The 25,903-nt window shown below is 36.6% G+C and overlaps 1 protein-coding gene across 1 annotated transcript in view; it reads left to right on the forward strand.

The window, feature by feature from the left end:
• COL25A1 (collagen type XXV alpha 1 chain) overlaps positions 1 to 25,903 on the forward strand; it is a 419,343-nt gene that overhangs the window by 237,668 nt on the left and 155,772 nt on the right. The window contains exon 5 of the mRNA XM_074342511.1: positions 7,269 to 7,286. Coding sequence (XP_074198612.1) covers positions 7,269 to 7,286 — 18 coding nt within the window. The remainder of the gene's footprint in view (positions 1 to 7,268; positions 7,287 to 25,903) is intronic.

Below are 25,903 nucleotides of genomic sequence, written 5' to 3' on the forward strand. Positions count from 1 at the left end.
GGGCACTTGTATAAATTTAATCAGACTCAGAGATATTTGCAAATTGGCTTCCACTATTTATCTGGCGCAATCAAAATAGCTCTCTTTCAAAGATGTTAATAAATATGGCAGAAAACAAATTATTCATTGTATACAATTTAAGAAAAATTGGCTGGACAATAAAAATTGCCTTTGCATTCTTTAAAAGACATGTATGTGTTTTCAAAACTGTGGAAGTTGAGCAGGTGTCTCTATTCACATGTATTCCATGTATTTATTGTATCCTATTAAACACATGTTTGTAAACTTGTCATTTATTTACACCTTCCTGATTCCATGCCAGCTGGTGAAAAGACTTGGATATGTAGTATATTTTAGAAGTTTGATACATATTTATATCCAAAAGCATAAGTTCTTTAAATGACTCTGTAGAATAATACAGCTAAATCCCCAAACCCAAATATTTCAGCCTGCAAAACAGCAAAGTTTCCAACAAGCTCTACTGAACAGGGATCCCTGGTCCATGTGGAGCCATGACTTCCTATACTCAGTACTTGACTCTAGAACTCTTCTGCCTCTGTCTCTACCCGAATCTGTTCCTAGAAATGATGTGGGGCACACACAGAAGGTGAATTAAAACCTTTACTTATTGAATTTCAAAGAATAGTTTTAAGAATTGTTCAACATTCTTCCAAGTAATTAAAAACACCCTGAATTGGGAGAAAGTTGGAAAATGGAATTCTAAATCACTGACCTAGATCTCTGCATGAATGAATCTAGTATGGAAAAAGTTTAAGACTTAATTAAGGTTCTGCTTAGAAGTTTTCTGCAGTGCATTCAGGAATCATGCTAAGTATTTTTTTAATCAAGATGTGGACCTAATAAAATTTTGTGGAGTATGGAAAACTCTAAAGATAGAAATAATTGCTCACAATTCCACTACCCAGAGATAACCGCTATTTTCGTGTACTAATTTTCTCCTCCTCTCTCTCCCTTTCCTTTCCCTTCCTCCCTCCCTTCTTCCTTTCTTTTCTTCTTTTTTTCTCTCTTCCTATAGATTTACAAATATATATCTAATTAAATACATACATATACATATGTAGAATTAGATCCTAGAAAATAAATATTCTGTGTTTTATATACTATGATATAAATAAAATAGATGAAGTTTATAATTGGAATTGCACTGCATTTTCAGTGTTATATCAATAGGAAATAATCAGATATAGTCAAATATTTACATAGAAAGCTGTAAACATTGTTTATAATAGCAAATATCTAAATCACCCTCAGTGGACTATTAGGCATCCAATACATTTTAATGATGTAAATTAATGCATAGAGTCTTTATCTTTCTTATGCTCTGTATGTGAAAATTTAATGACAAAAAAGCACATAATAAAACTACTTTTTTTACGTACCCGTTATGAACATTTAGTCATAAGAAAGAAAAGATAAATATAGTATTGTATTAGAAAATATAATAACGTTTCAAAGTTATTGTGGGAATGATAACTGTTAATCTGCTTAAATATGAGTAAATCTCTAAATACATCATATTATATATTTATTTATGAAAGGCAAATATGAAAGAAATCTTCCAAGTTTTGAATGAATTTTTGTTTTCTTTACATTGAGCCCAACAAAACCATCTCTGTGTTCTTGCTCTCTTTCTCTTTCAAATAATTAAAAAACAAAAAGACATATTCATCATGCTTGAGACTATAACTATTTATTGTCCTCTCAAGAAGAGTATGACTTTTCCTCCCCAGAATTAAAACTACTGAGGATTAAGTATTTTTCAAAAGAAAACCTTAAATTGAAATACTCTTATCTAAGTTATATTATGTGACTGTGGCTAAGGTAAGAATTATTAATATCTATCCTATGGAGTGACACAACAGGCAATATAAATTATGAATAACATTTATTTCAGCCAAGCATATAAGAATCCTTGGAAGCAATGAGCAGCTGTAGACACTGAGAGATTATGCAGTCTTTGCAAAGCCATTTTTTAATTAATACACATAATCTGTAATGCTTTGTTTATTCAATTGCTTTTCTCTGTACTTTATCATTTACATATTAATTTGTTTTTAAAACTAATAGACACTTTTATCTAAATTTGAATTAGTTAAATGAATTGTTGGTGTTGGTTTTATAGCCTACTTTAAAATTGCCATGCTCAAATTGTATAGCATTTTATAATTTACAAAGCAATTTGATATAATATTCTCACATTAAATAGGTATGGAGGCTTAATCAAACTAGGGAGTGGTTTTTCTTCAGGATAGCACTCGCATGCTTTTTGTTCTGAGGCATGCATATAGGTATCTGAATCCTCCCCTGACACCTCTGCAAGCTTCTGCCTTGGTTCCACTCTATTATCTGAAGAAGATTCCATTGAGGGAGGAGACTTCCTCTTTGACGTAGATGTGTTTATTCTGCAGTGAATAGAAACCAATAGAACTTGTTCTGGGTTAGACTGAGAAGCTACATTTTAAAAATATTACCCTGTAATGTAAAGGTGGTCAACTTTCTAATGGTTCTCTAAAAATATTGTAAACCATCTTTGGACCAGTCAAAATATTCTCACCTTTCAGCAATTCAGCTACTGTTTCTGAAACACGTTATAACTTGGGCACTGGGATATTGGGAGTTAAACATGAATAGATTCACAGTGTAGGGAGGATGAGCAAGATTCCTGCTTCCTGGTGCTGCAAACAGAGACTGCATCCGTTCTACTTAATCACACAGACTTGAGGTCAAACTGCAACTCTTGAAAGGTTAGGGGAACCCATTGAGATGGCTCTATAATAGGATTCCTGTGGGTCCTCAGAACCTCTGCCAGCAGAACAGTCCTACCCCTACTCACAGTTCCTGTGATGCTGCTCTAAAGCTTTTTTATGGCTGGATGCTTGCTTCAGGTGCTATTTTCTCCTGAAGAGGAAAATAAGCTTGACATCCACATGTGTGGACTGGAGAGTTTTCAAGAGACAATGAAGTTACAGTGATCATCTTCAAATGATCTTTTTAGACTGTAAGTGTTCTAAAATGCACAGCATAAAAATTATTTATTGAAGTTTTTTTTTTTTCAATTCAAGACAGTGAAATGAATCTGAATTTGAGGGTACTAAAAGTGGTGATCAAGCTTGGGTTTCTTAATGATGAGTTTCTAAGTTATTGAAGTGATTTCTTTCCAATTACCTCGAAGCAGAGGTAGCACCTTTTAGAGTTGCATAAACAATACTAATATTCCCTCAAGTTTTTGAAAATGAAAGTGATTTTATTTACTATTTATCGCCGTAAAGATATATGTGGGTCTGCTATCCTAATCAGTATTTCAAAGTAAGGCCGTATTTTAAAAGTACAAATTTTGCATGCGTTTCTGTGCGTGTGCTCATAGAAAAGCAGCATTTGTCCCATCTGACAAGGAATGACACAGAATTACCAGCCATAAAAAAGTATCATGTAGTGAAACTAATTGCCTCAGTCAGAAATCTAAATGACTTTGTCGATTTAGAGAAGAGTGTTGGCACTTTCTGGCAACCATACTTGTGATAACAACTTAACAAAGAATGGCTCACATTGCTCTTTAATTGCCTCAAGGAACAATACACACTCCAGTGCCATGTCATCTCATTTATCATGTTGCATTGTGGTTTACTTGCCTCACGAAACTTTCAGCTTTCTTTGAACACTTCGCTGTCAAGCATCAGCTACTGGCTGATTGTTTTCCACCACACTGTTCTGATTACCACGTTTTAAAGTCAGCTCCTCCTGCTGTTTCTTTTTCTTCACACTGGTGCCTTAGCTGCCTGGAGGGCATTGCATCGAGCTGTTGACTACAGTAAATCAGCAACTCGGAGTATTCAGCCTTCTCCATCTTTACATGTATGTTCAAACTTCACTGTTTCTGTGATTTAATTATTTCCCTTGGCGTGGCTCCTGATTGTACTAGACTCAGGTTTTTATTTATAGAAATGTTTTGGTGATCAGCTTGGGGAAAAGTTCCTTTTCAAAAATTCCATTTTTAAAAATTCAACTTGAGCTATATTTTGTGAACCTTAATCATAATTTATTACTACTAATTTAGAATGTATTTTAGAAAACCCAAAGAAATTAGGTTTTCCTTTTGACTACTAATAATGTTCACTATGTATACATTAGAATAGATTTGAAAAATATCCATTAATGAATGAAAATACTTATTTTTCACAATGAACTATTCAGAGACAACTTAGAGCAATTCTGAGATACTTCTTTAGGTGATTTGTCTGTGGGGAGGTCTTCCTCACACAGTGCCCTCGGTCACCAGGGAGTTCCTGAGATGCTCTTCTTGGGCTCTCTTCACTTCACCTTCTATGCTCTGCACTCCCGTCGGGGAAGCTGACTCTGCCATGCCCACGGAAACCTCTCCTTTGATCATTTCTCCTACTTGGCAGATGGCTCTGTTTCCAGAACTACAAGGCTGCAGCTGCTAGACTGTTTTCTTACAGGTATTCTAGGGGTCTGCTAGTGAATAGTTTGTTACATCACATTGAGTGAGAAGACTTGGGGTCAGCAATCCTGGAATCTTGTGTAAGATTTGTAAGGTTTCCATTGTGTAATCCACGTTTTAAGGAGAGTTACCAAACTTGTCATGTTGTATGCATCGTTTTCTGGGAAGCCTCTCTACCAACCTACTTCCATCTCTCTGTTTCATGTTCCCCACCCTACACATATGCACCTGCCTGCGCACACATCATGCACACCTGAAATTCATACCACAGGTTAGGGTAATCTGAGTCCCTGGTACTATATACTTTCCAATGCCGATGTAGAAGTCGACTTTTTAATCTTACCATTATTTACTATTTGTTCACACTATCACTAACATAAAATTCATAATGCAATGTATATTGGTATATAATAACATACAAATTTATACGCACATTGTGCTAAAATCATTTGTTCAGTGTAATGGCAGAAATGCCACATATTGAAGATAAACAGAAAAAGCCTGTAATTTGTAAAACAACCATAGGAATCAAAATGTCTTAGCAATGATGCTCAAATATATTCTTTTGAAGAGATTCTTTCTGATCTTAGAGAATTCTACATTTTAGTTTCCACAAAAAAAAGTATATAGGAGATGTATTTTGAGTTTCTATGAAAGATGTATGTTTGCATTCCTGAGTATGTGTTAGTTTAAAACTTCAGAAAGAGAAGCTTAAAGCATCCAGAGACAGAGCGAGAATGCAAGTGAGAGTGAGCACACACTGTAATTTCATCCATTATGTGGATCTGGGAAGATCCAGATTTACATGTAGGTGAACAGCCCAGTACTTTGAGGCTCTCCATGCTTAGGGCTGATGTCAGGGCTGTCTGTTACCCTCTAGAATCTTTGCTGACCTGGTTTCTATACAGGTGTCAGTTAAGAGGCTGGATGCCTGCTGGTCCTAGGTCTGCATCTAGAAGCAGAGATTCACACTGTTGAAGCTTGGGAGTGGTTGGGAAGTTTAGTGTCGACTCACATGAAGAGTGCTCTGCTACAGACAGAGACAGATATCATATGAGACCACTTATACATGGGATCTAAAAAATGACACAAATGAACTTATTTATAAAACAGAAAGAGACTCACAGACATAGAAAGCAAACTTACGGTTACCAAAGGGTAAAGAGGAATGGAAGGATAAATTGGGAGTTTGGGATTAGCAGATGCACACTACTATATATAAAAGAGATAAACAACAAGGTCCTACTATAGAGCACCGGGAACTATATTCAATAACTTATAATAATTTATAATGGAAAAGAGTATGAAAAAGAATATAAATATATATAACTGAATCACTATGCTGTACAATAGAAACAAACACAACGTTGTAAATCAACTATACTTCATTTTTTTAAAAAAATAAGAGTGCTCTGCTACCGTTGTTGATCTGAGTGAGTATGCATATAGCTGTGAGCTTAAACTTCCAGAGTGAAAGGCAGAATAACCTGGTGGAAAATGCATGAACTTTGGAATCAGTTTTGGGTTTAAATTCTGGCTTTTCTATCCATAGACTGTGATTTTTAGCTTATTTCTATGAGCCTCAGTTATTTCACTTATAAAATGCAGAGTAGGTATAAGGAATAAATGGAGGAATGTATCTAAAACTTCCTGGAATGCAGTAAGAAATTAATGAATGGTATTCTCTTTCTCCCTCCCCATCACTTAAGAGTACAGAAGTTGGGTGTGTAATCCTGGTTTGACTAGATAAAACCAAGCCACCCACATTTTCAGACAAAGCTCTTGAAAATCATTTGTTCTCTCCCCAGTCAGAGAACAAGTACCTAGAGAAATTCCAAGCCTGGAGAGGGGCTGAGAGAGAAAGAGAGAGAGGGTCTTCTCTGGGAGCTGTATTAGCGCCATGCTTTCATGTAATACCCAGTGGCATGCAGCTGATACAGTCAGATTATACGTTATTTATTTTTTAAGTTTCTCTAACTCAGTGTGAACTTTTTCTTTCATCTCATCTTACACAAAACCCAATTGGAGATTTTAAGAAGGTTATACGTAATCAATACTTTTATTCACAGGTGATTTGCATTTGTGAGAAGCATTTGCAATTACTGCTGCTTTGAAATTTTTATCAGCTTAAGCAACAAGAAAGTGACATTTAAAATGAATCAGATTGACCAGAGGTTACGTAATCTATTGATTGTGTGAGGAGTTATGATGCGCTGTAATTGAGCCAAAGACCTCTTATATCCTTTGGAAATGCCCTTAGGTTGAATTCTGCAGAGTACAAGATATATGTTTATTTTTAAAAATCAATAAAATACTATTGAAATAGTGAGAAATTCAAAGAGCTACTGAATTCTGAAACTAAAATATCTGCCTCTTTTTTTCTTAACTCTGTGCCATCTCTGAATATGTAGCTCATAATAATAATCTGTGCTATAGCACAGATGATGTAACCCACTCATCATGATAATGTGAAGTGTATTTCACCTTTTGCCTTCTCCTTCTCCATTTTAATTCCAGAACATACTAAAACCCTTGAGTCATTTTGGAGTTACATATAACAGATCCTAGTGTCAAGATTTTCAAAAAATAGGATAAGAGTAAAAATATTAAGATATAGTATAATTTTTTAAAAAAACACAAAGTGAAGTTTGTCAGTAATTAGGTATTATTATCTTCAGAAATATTTTGAAAAGATATTCAGAACTAGTTTAAGTTTTGGGAATGAAAATATTCACTTAAGAAAACAATTTCGTAATTGTTTTCCTTTTCTCTTTTTTTTAAATTTCAGGGTCAGCCTGGTCTGCAGGTAAGTGAACTCTTTTCTTAACAGATTAGTTCCAATTTAGGATTTTCTCAGTGTGGAGGTTTTACTGCAATTTTTTTTCAAAGGATATAAAAAAGCTATGAACCAGTAATCATGACACCACACAGGAGACCAAATCTTCCCCATGAGTAAAGCTCTGGGGCCTCTTCAGGGTTTTGTGAGCCACGTCAGCTGTTGGACCAGGTGGCAAGTGTGACAATGTACTGTCATATAAAATAAAACTCTTAACTGATCTGAAACAGTGCCACAGGACTTTAATGAAAGATAAAATGGCTTAGCAGTAGACGTCAAGTATGAACTGGTTTGCATTAGGCACTGATTAATCTTGTACTAGTCATGTTGTTGTAAATCCACACAGACTGATTATTTAGATTGTAGTCCTACCAGCTACTTGTGGTTCATTATAGACAGATATTGAATCCATTCTACATTTTCAGCACGAACTAACTGCTGAAGACATGATTTATAATTAAATGTGAAGCCAGTCAGCGGACAATCTTTCGAGCCCTAAGTCATATTGAAGAAAATGAGGAAATACAAGAAGGGGAGGAATGTGTATCGAGCTGAAAGTACAAAAGAAGGGAGTTGTCAAAAGTGGAGATTCAGTAAAAACTAAGAAACTCAATATTAATACCTATTGTAGTCAGTAGGAAGCTAGAGAGAAGGAAATACTGTTATTAATGTTTTACCTTTAACACCATAATGCCTATAAATAACATAATTATTTATTGAGTGCCCCTTGTATCTCTTTCCCCTCAGTACGCTGAATGCTATTTCTGTCCCAGATTGTCTTATAAATAAGTGATTTTCATGATCTCCTTGTTAGTCAATATTCTAAATTGTCTATTGCATGCTAATTCTCATACTAGACCATGATAGTATTATTTATAGTTTTTATGAGCTCTGAATATAAGGAAGTTTAATGGAACAAACAGAAACCTCTACTTTCTTCAGCAGAGCAGTCCTCTTCATACTACTCAAGAGGAATAGCTTCACAAGTAGTTAATTTATATTCATGTCAGAGAATACTCTCATTATTTATAATTTTCACTCTTACAGTCTAAGTTGCCTCAAGGTAATAATTGGAGAGGAAAAAAAAAAACAAGAAAAAGTTATAGCCTATTCCCTAAATTTCAAACTGCTACATTATAATGAGATGAATGAAAGTAAAAGGTGCTTTGCATGCTTTACTTGATTTAATGCTTACAACAGCCATGGAAATATTATTATCCTAGATCTAGATCTAGATATATAGGATATATTTATAAATCTCTTCTTATTCTGTATTTATGTGTATATATATCTATATACACAGAACCTATGAGAACCTATATATATGTGGAACATATGAGGAACCCACAAGAGACAGCATAGAGCATGCCTCAGAATTTCCCCACTGAGAGGCACGGAAATTGATGCGTTTATCCACTGATTTCCCATTCTTCATTGTTGAGAGTCATGCCTGAGTGTGGACTCCCTGGCACTTCTGGCTTGCCCCAGAAGGTACAGCACGTTCCAGCTGCTTGAGGAATGCAGGAAGCCATAGGATCATCTGCGACCCGTATTCTAGCACTGTCTTGGAAGGAGGCAGTGGTGTGGGCTGGCATGTATATCTACTACAACGTCCAAGTGCAAGTGTCCTATAGATAAAACCTAGTGGAAAATTCAGATATGGATAGAAAGACTTGGAACACTGGACAAAATGCTTTACAAGTACATTCGTTAATGAGATATTGAAGAGGATAACTGTAAAAAGAAGAACATGATCATAATAAATCTTGAGTACACAGCCACAGTGAATGAGCAGAAGAAAGACAACAAACCAGCAGAGGAAGCCCAGAGTGGTCAGAATCGGGAACATTGTAGATGAATCACTGCAGCTAAGATTTGAAAGTATATCATGGCACTTCAGAGTACCTTCACTTCAGGTCTTATGTTTACTATGGCTCTTCAGAAAAATCGTCTACCTAACTGCCTATACTTGAACGTTTTGGAAGCTTTCAAGAGGGATAGGGCTGTCATTTTCAAAAGGTGACCTGCTCTGATATTCCTTCATTTTGGCTACGAGTTTGCCTTTAATGGATACCCAATTCACAAGATCATTTCTTTCAAAATGCCTTCCTCATGTCACACAAAATGAAAACAATGGATTTAGGAAGGATAGGTAGATCAATAGGATTCCAGATTAATAGGATGTTATTTTGCAGACCAGTGGTAAAAGGGGAAAATGTCTAATAATCAAGGAGTTCTGACCATCTTTCTAAAGCTGAAGATGGCTTAAATTGTTTAAAAAAATAATTGCAAAAACTGGAAAGTGAACCCTGTTGCAGCGATGGTATGAAATTAACTATGAAAATAGGCCTTAGGGAAGACAGGTAAATCTAAGCCCTTACCTAAATTGGTGAGAAAATGGTTCTTGATAAGGGAAATGCAGTGGTGAAAGGGTATTAGAAAGAAAAAAAGGCAATGCTGGCATCTGTGGTTAAGATGGGAAAAGAGGCAGGGGAATGAATGGAGAGGATATTGCTGTGAATCCACCAGTCAAAGGAAATCAAATTCTTAGAGAAGAAACAGGATGCATTAGAGTGAATAATATCACAGAGACCTGAAAAAATGGTTGAGTAAAAAGAGAAAAAATAACGGGAGACAACAAAGAGTATGTAAGGGAAGAAAGAAGAAAGAATTAGAAAAAACACAGATGAGCATTTGTATTTCAACCTAGAGGTAATGAGAATTATTCAGGGGGATGGGTCAAAATTAATCTATTGAAATGAAAGTCACCCTGATATTTTTTTCATTAATTCATATTAACATAATTCAGTCTAATAACTCAAGTATCTATTTTGCCCCTCTTAGGTACAAGACACAACGATAAGGTTGTAAAATTGTGGTGAACAAGACAGACTCAGTCTCTGCTCTTTTAATAGTTTTCATGTTGGTAGTAAAGTACAGTTGCAGGCCCACCATTCTGAGGGTGACTTTAAGCCTCCTGCAAGCCCTGCTCTGCGTCTGCACATCTGCTTAACCCTCAGGTTCTGTTGGGACCTTAGACATGAGGCATTTAAGGATCCCTTTTTCTCACATGCTGGTGACCCAGCCTCAGTGCCACTGCTCTAAGTGTGGTCCTGGCACCGTGCCTTAGTTCCAGTCATCGGGTTTCTGCCCAGATCCACGCACCCCTGTTCTGGTGACTGAGTCCTTTCCTGGCTCCCCATGCCTCCACTCCCTTTCTGCATTACTGTCTTCATCCCAGGTCCTCTTTTTCTCTTTGCTCTCTACTGTCCAGTATTAGAGTCATGGTGTGCATGCTCTGTGCAGCCTTGCTACTGACTGACAGAACAATTAGATGCTTCTAGCCCATTGCCTACTTGAAAGGACTCCACGTTTCTTTCTTTTGACTCTGACTTCCCATTGCTGTTCTGCACACCATGGAAGACTTGCCTGTTGCCTGGCCAGTCACTGCTGTAGAGGAGCTGAGTCAGGAAAGTGAACATTTAGCTTTTTCCTGTCTCTATAATGGAGATGTCAAGGGTTGGGATTGAATGTAGCATCAACCAGTATCAACCTATCTATGTCTTCCAGGTAAAGTTTTTCTATCATGGTTCTGATTGTCATTCTTCTGACCCCTCCAAACTTTGAACCTCAATATGATTACCATTTAGAGGGAAATAAAATCCAGCTCCTTGTCTGACATTCAAATCCTTTGATTTGGTCTGTTTTTGTAGCACTATCTCCCACCAATTTTTTATTAATGTTCTTTCTGGACACAGTGTTTCATCCAAACCAAATCAAACCAGTTAATTTTTTTCTCTTCAAATCTGTTTTTCTTCATTTGTCTTTTCTTAAACTACTCTTTTCTCCAGAACTGCTTCCTGCCTAGCCCCTAGTCATGCTCAGTTTCCACACATCCAAATATAATAGCCCTTCATACTTACATGTCGCTTCTTCCATCAGGATGCCATCAGTCTCCCTGAGCTGAGTGTAATTTCTCCCTGTTGCTGTATCCCCACAGCACTTTATCTGTACAGCTTTTTATATTACTTTACACTTAAAATAGAGGGGGCATAGACAGCAAAGCCAGACAGACTGTAAGTCAAATTCTAGCTGTTCCACTTACAAGCTTTGTGATCCTGGGCAAGTTATTCAATCACTCTGAGTCTCATTTTCCCCATCTGTAAAAGCAAAGATAATAATGTCTTATTTCAACAGATGGTGTGAGGATTAAAATGAGATAATACATGTATAACTTCTAACACGGTGTCTAGTATGTGGCAGGCACTCAGTAAACATTAATTTCCTCCCTCCCTTTTCCTCTTTCTATTGTATCATAGCTATTTATAAACATCCTTTCTCTCTTTACTACTAGCTTTCATGACCTTCAAGAGTGGGATCTATGCTTTCTTTAATCTTTAGTATCCTCCACAACACCTAACTCAGTTCCTTGTCTGTAGCAGAATTTCAACAAATCTTGTTGAGTTGCGTATAATACATACAAAATCTTAAGGAAAGGGAAGCTGAAAAGGAGAGAAAATTATCAGCTTTTCATAATTCTAAATGCCAGTCAGTAATACCATGTGTCATCAGTAATGCCAAGTAAAACAGTTCTGAGGTTTCTAAGCTCTGAGATTTTACTGAACATTTATTAATGTCAATGTCTCACATCCACATGGTTTGGAGGGTTTGGATACCTTTGTTTCCCTTCATTATAGTAGTTTATTCATATATATTTAATCTTTGGTGAAAATAAACAGATAGCCTAAGCCCAGGGTCATACCTATGATATGTTACTTTATTTTGTAACAAGTTATTTGTAGGGTTCAAAGTCTGGATTTGATTTTTAACAGTCAAGACAACTATAGAAAGTAGTTTGTAGTGGTTGTGTGTAACGCCAATTGCTTATGCAATAATATTCCTCCACTAATAGATAATTTAATACAAATTATAAAAGCTAGTTTTTAAAAAACCTTCTCAGGGTTCAATTTTGTACACTTTATAAAAATATATTGGCCTTCTCTTTGCCCTAAATAGCTCCATAAGTATATCAGGATAATGAAATAGTGGAACCATTATATTAAGTGAAAGGTACCCCTTCCATACCAAGGGCATTTTCTTTTGCATGAAAGTTTTAGAGTATTAAAGTCCTCCTCATAACTCCCCTTTGGCTTTGCATGTGAACATAAAGGAGGTATAATTCCCTTAGGAATTTGGAGGACTAAAGTTGTGTGTGTGGTGTAATTCTGTATTACTCAGTGAGAAAAAAATGCAAGAGAAAAACCACAAGCAAATACCATCAGACAACTGCACATGGAGGCGTGTGGCTTTCATTTGTACTTGTTCAGATGCACTTGAGAAGAAGTGGACCATATCACTTTGCCTTTTTCCCCAAATCCTTTTTTACTTTGTTGTTGTTCTGATATCGTTGTTGCCATTTCACAACATTTTACTAAAATTTACAAAAAACAAGCTCTGTGTGCCTTATAAGGAATTATTCCTGAAAAAAATACATTTGGTGGCAGTATTTAACTTTCCGTTCATATGTTTTAAATTATATATTAAGCTCCTTCTAACCTAACACTTTAGCAATTCCCATATTTCATGTTTGTGCTCCAGTCCAGCCTTTGTCAGATCCATATAATCTGACTTGGGGGCAAGGAGAGGACAAATACACTCTCCAAGAAATTTAAAATGCATGTGTCGGTGTGTGCATGTGTATGTGCGTGTGCCTGTGTGTGTGTGTGTGTGTATGTGTGTGTGTGTAAAGAAAGTCCTTATTTTACTTACCACATAATAGAACTGTCATATTAAACTAGTAATGCATTCCATCCTGAATAAATTGTGTCAGACTTAATAAAGTATTATCATTCTCTGTATATCATATAAATAATTGATGTGGTGGTTATATGATGAGGAGAATGATTATTAATGTCTTAATGTTTTGGGGGTTTTTTTTGTATTTTATTAAGTAAATGGTTAACATGATATAAAAGACTCCACTGTACTCCAAATAGCTTCTATCTTAAAGAGTACACACAATAGAACAGCTTATTTATTTTACTATAATCCATATTTCTTTATTTTTACATGGTCATTTGTATATTGAAATGGTTGGTATAACATTATCTCAAAGTTTAATTTTAGCTTAGAATTCTTTTCTACTGAAATTAATTGAAGACCTTCTATTGCCAATTTTTTGTGCTTTGTTTTCTATCAAATATATTCCTTTAAATTCTATCTGAATAGAGGTGAATAACATACAGTCTTTCATGAATAATTAATCTGACATTGATCAGTGTATGTGGAAGATGTTATCATTCCCAAACTAACTCATTTTTGTATCTCAGTTTTTAAATAGTGTTGATATATAGAAAATGCACAAGGTTTTGATGAGTAAATGTATATATTTAACAATTCAGATTTAAAGATAATTTTATATTCATTTGGTGATGAAATGACTGAAACAACTGAAAATATCAGCTTTTAAGAGTTCATTTTTAAGGCAGTATATGGAATACATTGGATAGGGTTAAGGCAGGGTGGGCTCCACATGTGGACACTGGGGCTTAAATGCTGGTCTACCACTTGGAAGCTGTATGACTTTGGGCAAGTTATTTTTTTCCTTCAGTTTTTCAATATAAAATAAGGATGGATGGTTTGACTTAATACATGACTTAATGAAGCACTTGGAACAGGGTATGGCACACAAAGGTGTTATTGTTAAACATGTATTCATGCACATATAAACACCTACATACATACCTTCTCACATATGCATTCACACTGAGACAGAGCCATGAAGACATATTACCTTATAGTAATATTTCTTCTGCTGGATAGATAGCCTATAGAATAATGGCCTCAGAACATACAGAGATTTAGGATAAGTAATTCAATCTTAAAATTAAGAAATTCATGAAAAAGTGTTATCACTCTTATATTTATTGTATAGATTCTCTATCTAAAACAAACATTTATGTGCACATTTGTATGTGTATCTTATTCTTTTTAAAGATATCAGAGTTTTAGTTAGAAATATTGTTCTTCAGTGAATTCAAACTAATTCAGTTTGAAGTGTTTCAAATTTTAAAATTTTGTTTACAAATTTTCTCAAATTTATTATATATGGACATGTAATTTCACAAATAATGTTCTTATGGATTTCTTTGGTAATTTTGATATCCAGCAGAATTCTTAATTGGCTAAATTTATTTTCTCCCTAAATATCTCCAGTCATATTTCAATTGATACCACATTTTTAATACAAAATATATTCCTTTGTTCATGTAGAGATTAAAACAGTGGAATGCTATAAAATAGTAGGTAGAAGGATAGCTCCAGAAACATTTTATTCTATTTTTTCTCTTTTATCCAAACCGCATATAAACCTAGTCTTAACAATGACTGTAGGAGACCTCACTACCGCCTAAGTTAATGTAAGTCTTTGCATTTCAGGTTTGTTTTTTACAGTCAGTTCATTCAGTATTAATTATTTGAGATCTTAAACCAGGCAGAATCTATCACAGTAATTTACATTCAGGAAATATTTTTCTAAAAAAATACATGGAATTAAAGATAAATCAAAGGTGATACATCTTCAATTGATATAGTTGAATAAATATCATCAATTATCATTTTGCTTAAAATAGTTATGGCACAGCTTCCCTGAAACTTCTTACCTGGCAACCTGAGCTATGGAGCTATCTGTAAAAGAAAAATTAACACAGTGAGGTTTTGAGTTCCTGAAAGAAATGTTACTCCTTGCAACAAACTCAGGGCCACCATTTACATTTGTGCAGGTTGTGCACTGCACAAGGCTACTCGGCCAAGGGGCCGGTGTGGTCTCAAAGTGAAGCTCATGCTTCACTTGCCAAGGCTGTGTGCCCTCTTGGGGGCTGCATCTGCCTGGAGGAAAGCCTCCTTATCTAATTAGTACAAAGTCTCAGTTTGGGTCATCAGAACTCTGAATGAAGTGCCTGCAGTTTAGTCTGAAGAAAACTAACCAGCGTTTTAGTGGTGGGCGTCATGATCTGAGATGAGAGCTGTACATCCAGGAGGAAATGTGTGGGCGGCAGGAGGCGTTGTCCTGGAGGGCAGCCACAGCTGGGCATAGGGTGGACAGATAGGTAGTAGCTGAAACTGTGACAATGGGTGAGATGCCCAGGGGAAGAGAAGTCGTGGGGCGGTAGTGGGGCAGGTTAGTTATGAAGTACAGGAGAGGAAGAGGAAAAAAAGCCCTATCAGACAGTGGAAGACCCAGGAAACTTTGCCAAGAAGCTGAAGGAAGAGTGGTCCGCATGTGAACTCTTGTCATTGGGTTTGCAATCGGGAGGTCAGTGAGTAACTTTAGTCATCTGTGGTTTCAAAGCAGTATTGCCGTGGTTTCAGGAGTAACTCAGTGTTGAAAAGGTCGGGAGAGTGAAATTAGAGTACTCCTTTTCTAAAAGTTTGGAGTCACAGGCAGAAGGGAGAAAGGAGCCAAAATTATCTGCCCGCGTTTGCAATGTGAGAAAAAAATCTTTCATTGAATAGCATTCATTTCATCTTGAAGAGATTGTGTGAAGTTGTTGATTCCTTTTGCTATTAGTCTGTACTCTTCTGAACTAGAGTCATCTGAGTCAACAAATGAGAAATGGTAGTAACCTTGAAAGGCACAATTTCAAGCCCAAGTCAAATAAATCCTCATAAGCATTAATTGGGAGTGTGTTGGACATAAAATATCTGAATTTTTGATTGTCTACAGGCTATTCGGGGAATATTAATTTTAGCCCTGATGTCTTGTTAGAAACCTCTGTTGTGGGAAATACGCTAATAAATTTATTGGACACATACCATGTATAAGGTACAAGGCTACACATTTAAATTAGGAAGAAAAGAGGGGAAGGGAAATAATATTTATAGAAGACCATATGTTCTTTTAATTACATCCTAGTATTCCCATGTGAGGTAACCATTGTTTTTTCCATCTTACAGAGGTGGAAACTGAGGCTCAGAGAGGTTAAGTGACCTGCCAAAGATCACGTGCTAGTACATATTAAAGCCTCCAACATTGGTGCTTATTACCTTTCCCTCTCTTACATATACCTCACCTCTCTTCCTGCCCTCAAGGCTCCTGGTAGTTCAGTGTGAAGCATACATCTTAAACCTAGCAAGCATGCACTAATTTTTTATAAAGAGCTACAAGTGCTTAAGGAGTTCAAAAATGAGGAAAAAACATACCCAGAAGAGAGTCAAGTAAAGCTTAGGCCAGAGAGGTCACTGAGGTGAGTCAGCAGTGACTGGCAGTAATGATAGGGATTGTATAGGAGGTGGAGATGGGGCTTTTACTGCAGGGACTAATATTTCTCTCAGAAACTCAAGTTCTTACTGTGGTTTTTTCCAATTAGCTCCGTAGCTCAGGTTGCTAGGTAAGATGTTTCAAGAAAAGTGTGCTAAAATTATTCCAAGCAAAATGATAATTGATGTTTATTCTGCAGAAAGAATGACATGAGCAAAGATACAGAAAGTGATGAGGGGAATTCTGACAACAGCTGGTGTTCAAGGCTGACTGGAGGAGAGGATCCTTATGAGGAAGGAGGCAGGAGTGGGTTAGAGATAAGGCAAAAAAGGAAAGTTAGAAGCATATTATAGAGGACATTGGACACAGGCAGATTTCCCACAACGTGTCACCTATTAGCTGTTGCATCCATGGAGGATCATGGCCTGTAACAACTTTTTCATTGCAGATTACAAATGAGCCCTTGACATTTTTTAAGCTGAAGAATGATATACAAAAATGCGCTTTAGAAAACATAGCCTGACAAAAAGTATGTAGGATGGAGTTGAGTAAGGGAAGACGAAAGAGGCTGGTGGGCTATTCTTGTTTTCCAGGAACAAGGGTGCTAGCAACAAACATGGAAAGATAGATTCAAGGGATTTGAGGGAGAATAAAATCTATAGGACTTGCATAGGATTCCATTTACTGAACCAGACATAACATTGAGGCTTTAGGCTTGGAGGAGCAGCAGTGTGTTAAACAAAAATATGGAAGTCAGAAGCATGATTAGCTTGCAGTAGAAACTGGGAAGTTTGAGCTGATGATGGTGTATCTTGGCTTAGACATCTGGTAAGCAGTTGTAAATGCAGGACTGCAGCCTGGAAAAGAATTTAGGACATAAGTCAGGTAATAATTAAAGCCAAATAGTATATTTGATAGCTGATGAAGGGAGTAAAGTGAAAAGACAAAAGGTTTAGACACAAATTTGGGCAATCCTGACATTTATGGGCTTTGTCAGCCCTCCCTCCTCCAAGCTCTAGTTTATTTAGTTTTATTTTAGCCCAGGGTAACTCCTTTCCAGAGCCCCGTCCACTGGCTCAGCAGTTTCCCTTGCCATAGTTCAGCTTTCTTCTTCCTAATGGAAAGAAATGCCCTCAAGACCAATATGTATTTCAACTCATGTTACTTTATTTTTCCCCAAACCAGAATGTAAAAATAGGACTTCTACTCTACTACCTCCTTCCTCTTTGCTCAAATTCAATTTCTGTTCTTTCTATGACCAGTCTATTATTTGCAGTTTAATGGAGATGGTAAGAAGTTAGGAACTTAGAATGAGGGTATAGAGGGCAAAGACAACTTTTCTTCCCTTTGACTTTAGTGGGGAGTGAATGAACATGTTTGGAGACCAGGGGGAAGAATCCAAGGGGCCCGTAATTGTTGAAGAGACAAGTGAGAACAATGATAAAGAGCAGGGCGAGGTGGGGTGGTATGTACCAACATTACCTCCAGTCCCACGAGAGAGGAGGTAAGGATACAGGAAAATCTGGAGATGGAGAGCATGGTGGTTGTAGAAGCCTGCATTAAAAGCTTTTGATCTGTTTAGTCATCAGCTGAGGAAGAGGGAGATCAGGCTTCTAATTTACACAGGGAGCTCGAGAACTACAGACAAACCTAGCCCTTGTTTTTTCCATTCCATCTGCCTATCCCCTTAGACTCAAAGGGATATCCTAATCCTCATCCCTGGGTTGTGTTCAGTTGTCATTCGCAAAACCAATATTGCTCTATAAGATACTACCAGTGAACATAGAATCAAAGTAACCTTCAAACCAGGCTTTCTTAAATAATGTGGGCAAAATTATGTGGGAACACTATATTAGGAAAAATGCAGAAATAGACAATTGCAAATTACACCCATCGTTTAAAGATGACTGTACCTCTGAATACATTTGAATTATATTGAGGACACTAAGGGTATTGTAGGATAGTTTACACCATTAGCTGTAAAGTCACAGGGGCTACTGTGGGCATTTAGAGAGCAAGTTGATACTTTCTTTCAACATAAGGAATGTTTAGGATTCCAAGTCTTTCACCATGGAGTTCATTTTATTTGACCTCTTAAAAATAAGTTTTTTTTTTTAAAAAAGCAAAGTTAAACAACAAAAAAATAGTTTTAGCAATCTCTTAAAATATTTAGATGTAAGGAATGGTTCTACAAAGAAGGGACCTCTTGGTTTTGATTGGCAGGAGCAGTAATTTGGCTGTATTTAATTTGTATTGTGTTAGAAAAGAAAGCCAGAGTGAGCTTCCCTGATTCCTGCTGTTTTATAAGCCCTTAACTCCATTGAGCTACATCAGCCTTACTTTTGAGAGACCTTTTTTAATGTTTGGTTTTTCTAAACTTTCTTTTAGTGCTAGCCCTCACTAATTGTTTCCTTATGGCAGCTGCTTATGATTTAAGACTGATCATGGGTACATATAGTCCCTTGTCCAAGGCTCAAACTGACATCACAAGAGAACTTATAGTTACAATCTTACTACAGAAAATGTCTAGAAAATAAGAGCTGTAAAAATTAGTTTTGCAATAAGTGGGGCTGGTTTTCAGATTTTAAGTTTGTGTTTATACCGACCCCCTTTTCTGCTGGATTTCTTTTAATCTTCAATACAAAACGGAAGGTGTAAAGTCTGAAGCTATAAATCTGTTTATAGCTATAATTCCCTTCCCTGGCTTAGCAGAGTTTGACACTATAATAAACACGGTTCTTCTGCAGCAACACTGAATCTGGTTCTTGTATAATTCTTTTGTATGTTGCTGCTTTGAACACTGAGTTTTATGGCATTCTTCTCTTTCTGGGTGTTTCAGTTCGGCAAGAATTGAGCACCTACTATATGCCAGGGATGACTAGATAGTTCTAAGGCCTAAAGTTTAGTCTTGTTTCGTCATTAAAGTGATGTGACTAAAAGGACAATGAAGTGTTTTTCTCTTGCTTTGTTTTGTTTGGGAATAGTCCTTGAACACTGAAGTAAATTATATTAAACCTGTGTATTCTCTAAAAGTTTTTGATCATTCACCTCATACATTTCTCACCACATTGCCTTTTGAGTTTAGGAAATCAATATGTTTACTTTCTTAATCCTCAGGTCAAGTATTTGAAAAATAAATTTTATTTTGTGTTTTCCATGATTTAAATATTTAAAATATTGAGTGTGTGCTTCATAATCATTACCATCGGTAAATCAGGCATTCTACAAGTTTCTTTGTGGACAGTGTTCCATTTTAGCTAAACAGTAAGCATTGTTTTCCCCATTTTACAGATGAAGAAACTGAGGCTCAAAGAGCTTAATGAACCTGCTAAAGATCACACAGGTGATCACAACCAAGATTTCAGTCTGGATCTGTTTTACTTCAAACTTTGAGCTCTTAATCACCAATATAATTCATTTTATGAACTTTATTTTTAAGTAACTCCCCCAAATTATACTTTTCCTTATTATTTTTACTCTTTTCTGAAGCATTTTAAAAGAGATTATACATAAATCTACACATACACACACACACACACACAGAGTGACCTATGCCTGTATATAGGAATGCCTACATTTTTACATCAGATTTTCCATAAAAGGTTTTAAACTTCCAAATTACTAGCTGAAGTTATTTGCAAAGTTGGGAGTCTATGAAACAAACAAAAAAAAGATTGATGATTTGAGGAGGAAATGTCCCTAAAAATATATTATGCTAGTAAAGCAGAAAATGATGTATATGAGTTCAGTGTTGAGGTGTATACTTCGAAGAATACACGTTCACATTTTAGTTAGAGGTGAACCTATGCTAAATGCATAAAACATTTTATTCAGAAACAAGGTAGATTTATCCACATGTAAATACTAGATTTTTCCATGATTAATACTATTTGCAATATGATTTTGTGTAGTGTCCAATACATGCTAAGAACCACAATACCAAATTCAGTTTCTTCATGCCTGTACGGTTTGAGTATCTATCTCAATTGGCACAGTGGGCCAAGTTAGTGGTAGATTCAGGGAGAAGACGGAAATCTTACAATCAGCAGAATTGAGGCTTATATCCTACTTGAACAAGAGAACACTGGATAGTTCGTGTTTCCTTCCTCCCTGGGAGACTGTGAACTTTGATAAAGCAATGTTTGCAAGAGTGCCTGGGCACATGGACATCAAACATGCAGTGACCTCTGAGGTTGTGCTGGGCTCCCAGAGGACAGCTGTGCAGCACACTCTGACTTCCTTATCTTTAAAAGAAGAAGGAAATTATAGCTTTTAAAATATAGTAAGTCCATGTTCAGTTTACAGTGGAAAAAGTAGAGTGAGGGAAATGTACTTTGTTCATAAGTTAACATAGAAGGATGGCCTGTGTGTGGTGGCAGCACAGCATGGCGAGCGTACATCATCCATGCTGCTTTTACCCAAGAGTGATGACAGAGAATTCTCTCTCCTCTCTCTCAGTCTCTCTCTCTCTCTCTCTCTCTCTCTCAGCTATTTCTGATTAGGTCAGCCAAATCTGCCAGCCCTCTGTTTGGATTTGAAACGCATCCCTAAAACTAGATTTTACACTGGGCTCTGGAGCTACTGTGTTTACCAGGGTTGAACCAGCTTAGGCCAACACTTTTCTTCAAATGCACTGAATTGTGAGGTTCAAATGAATAGGACTTCTTAAACTATGTTGATCATCTGTCAATGGCCCCCATATTCAATCAGGTAGCCAGTCTTGTTCGTTCTGCCTCAGAAATGCCTCCTAAATCTAGGGCTTTCCCTGTGTCTCCACTGTTGTGATCTTAATTCAGATCTTTGCCACCTCGTTCTTGGACCAAGGCAACAACTTCTGAAGAAGAGCAGCATTCCATGCTCTCAGAGTTCCATAAAGCACACTTGATCTCACAACCTCCTTGTTAAATTGCCAACAGAATCCAGCCCAGGAACCTGGGTATTGTTAGCCAGTCTTCCCAAATCTCTCTTTCCTGCTATTCCCCATCTCGACTCTCCACACCACATATGTTCTGACCACTCTGAACTCCTCATCTTTCTCTGATCCAGGACGCCTTCCACACATCTGCATGTTCATTCCTTCTGCCTGAACTGCCTCACTCCTCCCCAGTCCCCCTTATCCCTGGACAACTTTCAAGAGCCAGTTCCAATGTCATCTTTGTAACTCCAGCTCTCCTACCTTTATTCCTCTCTGTACTCCCACCACACGGCATTTACTCCACTAGTTGTAATTATATTTGCATGTCTGTCCTCCAGACTCAGAGCACACCGCCTGGCTGATATTTGGCCATAAATGCTTAGAAAATGAAACTAGCTTGTCTTTATAATTCTATAGTTATGAAAAGATTAATCAGAAAAAGGTTTGTTAGATTTCAGAAATAAAAATGATCTACACTTTTCTGGGATAGAAATGATGACCCTATTCTTATTTCAACAGCTGTGGCTGCCAAGAATTTCCAAGGTTTGCTCCTTTTCCATTTTTCTACCTCTAGCAAATTGAACTTTGTTTTTTGATTGCTGTCTTTTAAAAATCATTCCCTCTTTAGCTTTTGCCAGTTCAAAGGAAGCAAAATTTACGGTTCTTGTGAATAAAAGACCTTTACTGAGATATCCAACTCCTATGAATATATCTGTCCTTTCCAGCTATATTTCAATAACTTTTATGTAGATTGAAATCCAGTATTTTCCTGAATTGCATTTATTGTGCCTCTTATTCATTGTGCTTTTAATTTGCTTTTATCATTTAATTGAAATAGATAATAGAGCATGGAAAAAGAGCTAAAACCTTAGTTATTTGGACAGAAATAGAATTTGGGAGACTTAAATTGTTACAGACCCATGTTAAAGGCTTGTTACAAATAGGCAGTTACTGTAAGTTCTGTACTTGAAGTCATTTGAATAGGAGTTAATTTGAAATTTGCCAGTGAAATTTGTAAATACATTGGTAGTAAATGAATAACACTCTAACAATGCTCTAAAAGAAGCGCTCCAACTACTGAGTAACAACACTAATAATAAAGACTTTGTTAGCACCTTCAAATTGTGTGTGATTAGAGCTAATTACATAAAACTAATTAGAAATATAATTTCAAATAGTCTTATTTATTTATGAAAGTGGACATTATAAAATATCTGACTGCAACATACTAGACCAGACAAGAAGGACAGGAATCCCAAAAGAAGCCTTCTACGAAACTCTGACTCACTATTCACATATTTATAACCAGTAATTTTACCATATTTCTTTCCCACTGATCTCAACCCAGTTTTAGCAACGGGCTTTTACTTTCAAATAGTTACCAACCAGCCATTGACACTAATACCTGAACAACATATATGTCCACTAAATATTAGATTGTTAGCTTGGTGTAGTTGGAAGCAGCAAAACACCATTGTTAAATACTCTCTAATTCAAATAATTCATTAATTTGTATAGCTGCCTATCCCAAGCATAGGGGGGTGGTTTTCTTGCAAGACAAAGAAAGTAACTTAAATCATGACCCAGCTTTAAGTTTAAAAGTTAATAATCAAAGATACCTTTTTTTGATTATAATATTTTGACTGAAAAAGAATCATGGCTCCTAAATTTTGAAATACTGTGTTTATTAAGGTAACATTTTTCTACATGTTCAACCCGTATTTGCAGTGAAGAGGGTCCAGTTTGAAAAAAGAGTGGGATTTCAGTCAGAGCAGAAGAAAACACCTGCCATTAATCCCGAGAGCACAAGTGCGGTCTGGAGTGTCCTAAGCAGCCGCCACAGCTGTGAATGGAGGCTGACCTCTGCTTCCGTTCTCTTTTGGGCTGGCAGGTGCCAGGACGCCATTCTGTCTGCTCAGAAACACCCCCTTTTGAAGCAGCAGTCTTTATTGCTCAATTGCAAATGCAGATTTTCATGTGTTCATGAATTAAGCATCCTTGCTTATGGCAAGCTGTCTTAGGGCTCTAGTGGACTAATGCTTTGGCATTAGTGATGGGACTGTGGGGAAAAGATTCCTCTCTGTCCTCCTTAAAATAGTTTCGTAAAAGCTTTGACCTCAAACATTCCATATCACCTAACTAAGTGCCTTCAGAGGACTGATACAATAAGAAGCTTGGCCTCTGAAATCTCACCAGCAAAAACAAAATGTTAAGAGGAGAAGCTTTTCCAGGGAGGGGAAGCTGGGGACAGGTCCACAGTAACTGTGAGTGACCTTACAGTAGCTGGATTTTCTAGGCGTCATTTTTCTTAACACTAGTATATAGAAGTGTCTGACGTTAGCTTTTCCAGAACAGACTGTTTAGTTTTTCTAAATCAGCATATCCCACCATATCCTCCACCAGTGCATAGAACATTGCCAAACTCTTTATAGGCGTTCACCAAATGTATATAAAAATCTAATTAGAGTTAAACAACATGCTACTTAATTAAATCAAGACTGGAATCACCATTGTATTTCTTAAACTTGAGGGTTAGTATCCTCTCCTTCTTTTCTTTGGGTTTCCTCTTTCCCACCTAAAATAAAATCCTACTTGTAGGGCATTTGTGAGCATTTTGTGTGTGTTAAAAATGATCAAATAAATTTCCTAAACAATTTTACAGAGGTGTGCAGACTACTCATTACTCACTACTTGATTCACTGAAAACATTAATAAAAATGTTAAGAAAAATCATTTTCTTAGCTTCCCTTTTTTTAATGGCAAAATTATTTTGGAGGGTAAGAAAGAAAAGAGTTTGTCTAGTTGATTCCATTACCCTAGCCCCCTCTCTGTCTCCCAGATTCTCTATAATTCCTCTTTCTCTGATTTTGAACTTGCGATCTTGAGGCCACTGTCCATGACACCATGAAAAATGCAACCAGGGGGCATTTGAGAGCAGGCACGAGGTACACGGATAGCAGCCTCTCTGAGCATCTAGTTCTGGAACTGCATCCCAGCACTTAGCATCCCTTAGACTGCACTCAGTCACACCGATGAGGTTAGAGTCCTGGCTAACTCACTTACAAGAGGCCTAACCTTGATAATCTTTGAGTTTTATTTCTGGCATCTATAAAAGGAATATCATAATAATTTCCTCGTTAGTTTGGGAGAAGATTAAATGCAGTAACAGGTGAAAGTTCTTAGTTGATGGCAAAATACACAAAATATGACATGATGTTGTCGCTATTATTAATATCATGATAACCTCACAACTGTTACCAGACATGCTGCAACCGAGAATGGGAATTTGGTACAGTTCCTCTGTAGCTGGTATTAGCAGCAGATGTTTTGGTAGGTGGAGCACTCCTACATTCCCACCTGAAGTGACAAAGCACTCTCCACTGGGAACTCAGAAGCAGTACTTTGCTAGGACCTTGGCTTTACTCCTGTCTAGACTTGTCCTTGTCCCCCAACCCTGCCAAAGACGAAAGTGAGAGATTGAAGGTAACTCTGAAAGGCTCCAATTCCTCAGGTAGGCTGAGCCCTGAGACATGACTTCATCTTCAAGAGCCAGAAAAAAATATATTGATGCCTCTAGAGTTCATATTTTCTGCTACTATTTCTGTCCAAAGACAAAGAAAATCTTACTATGGCTCAAGAATAGAAAGCTGCCCAACAAAATAGCAATTCCTTAAAAGATCCACTTATGAAAGGTCATCTGATTTATGACAAAGGTACGGTGTACTATGATGAGGAAAAGAAGCATTTTCAATAAATGGTGTTGGGTTAATTTGATATCCACATGGGAAGACAAAGCATCTTGACTTCGACCTCACATCCTACCCAAAATCAATTCTCCATGAATTCAAATCTAAATATGAAAGATAAAATAATAAAGCTTTTAACTTTTAGAATAAACATAGAAGAACCTCTTTATGACCTTGGAGCAGGCAAAGATTTCTTAAGTGGAACAATAAAAGAGGTAACTATAAAGAGAAAAAATGTTAAATTGAGCTTGAGAACTTCTGTTCATCAGAAACACCTTTAAGAGAATGTAAACACAATATGCAGCATGGGAGAATATATTTGCAATAAATATACTTTTGTAACAAAAGACTCATTCAGAATATGTAAGAAACTTTCATCTATCTACCTATCAATACAATGTATAATATATAAAGAACCCTAGTAAATAATAGGGCAACTTAATAGAAAATGATATGAACAGATACTTTATGGGATGCAAAATGGCCAGGACATTTATTTAAAAAGAGTTCAGCTTAATTATTGGAGAAGTACAAATTAAAACACAACGTGAAATTACTACACCTCCCACCAGAAAGTCTAAAATGAAAAAGATGGAAAATACCAAGTACTGGCGATGATATAGGGAAACTGAAAATTCTCATACATTGCTGATGGGAGTATAATTGC

Source organism: Camelus bactrianus, chromosome 2 (genome assembly GCF_048773025.1).
Source record: "Camelus bactrianus isolate YW-2024 breed Bactrian camel chromosome 2, ASM4877302v1, whole genome shotgun sequence".
Lineage (NCBI taxonomy): Eukaryota > Metazoa > Chordata > Mammalia > Artiodactyla > Camelidae > Camelus > Camelus bactrianus.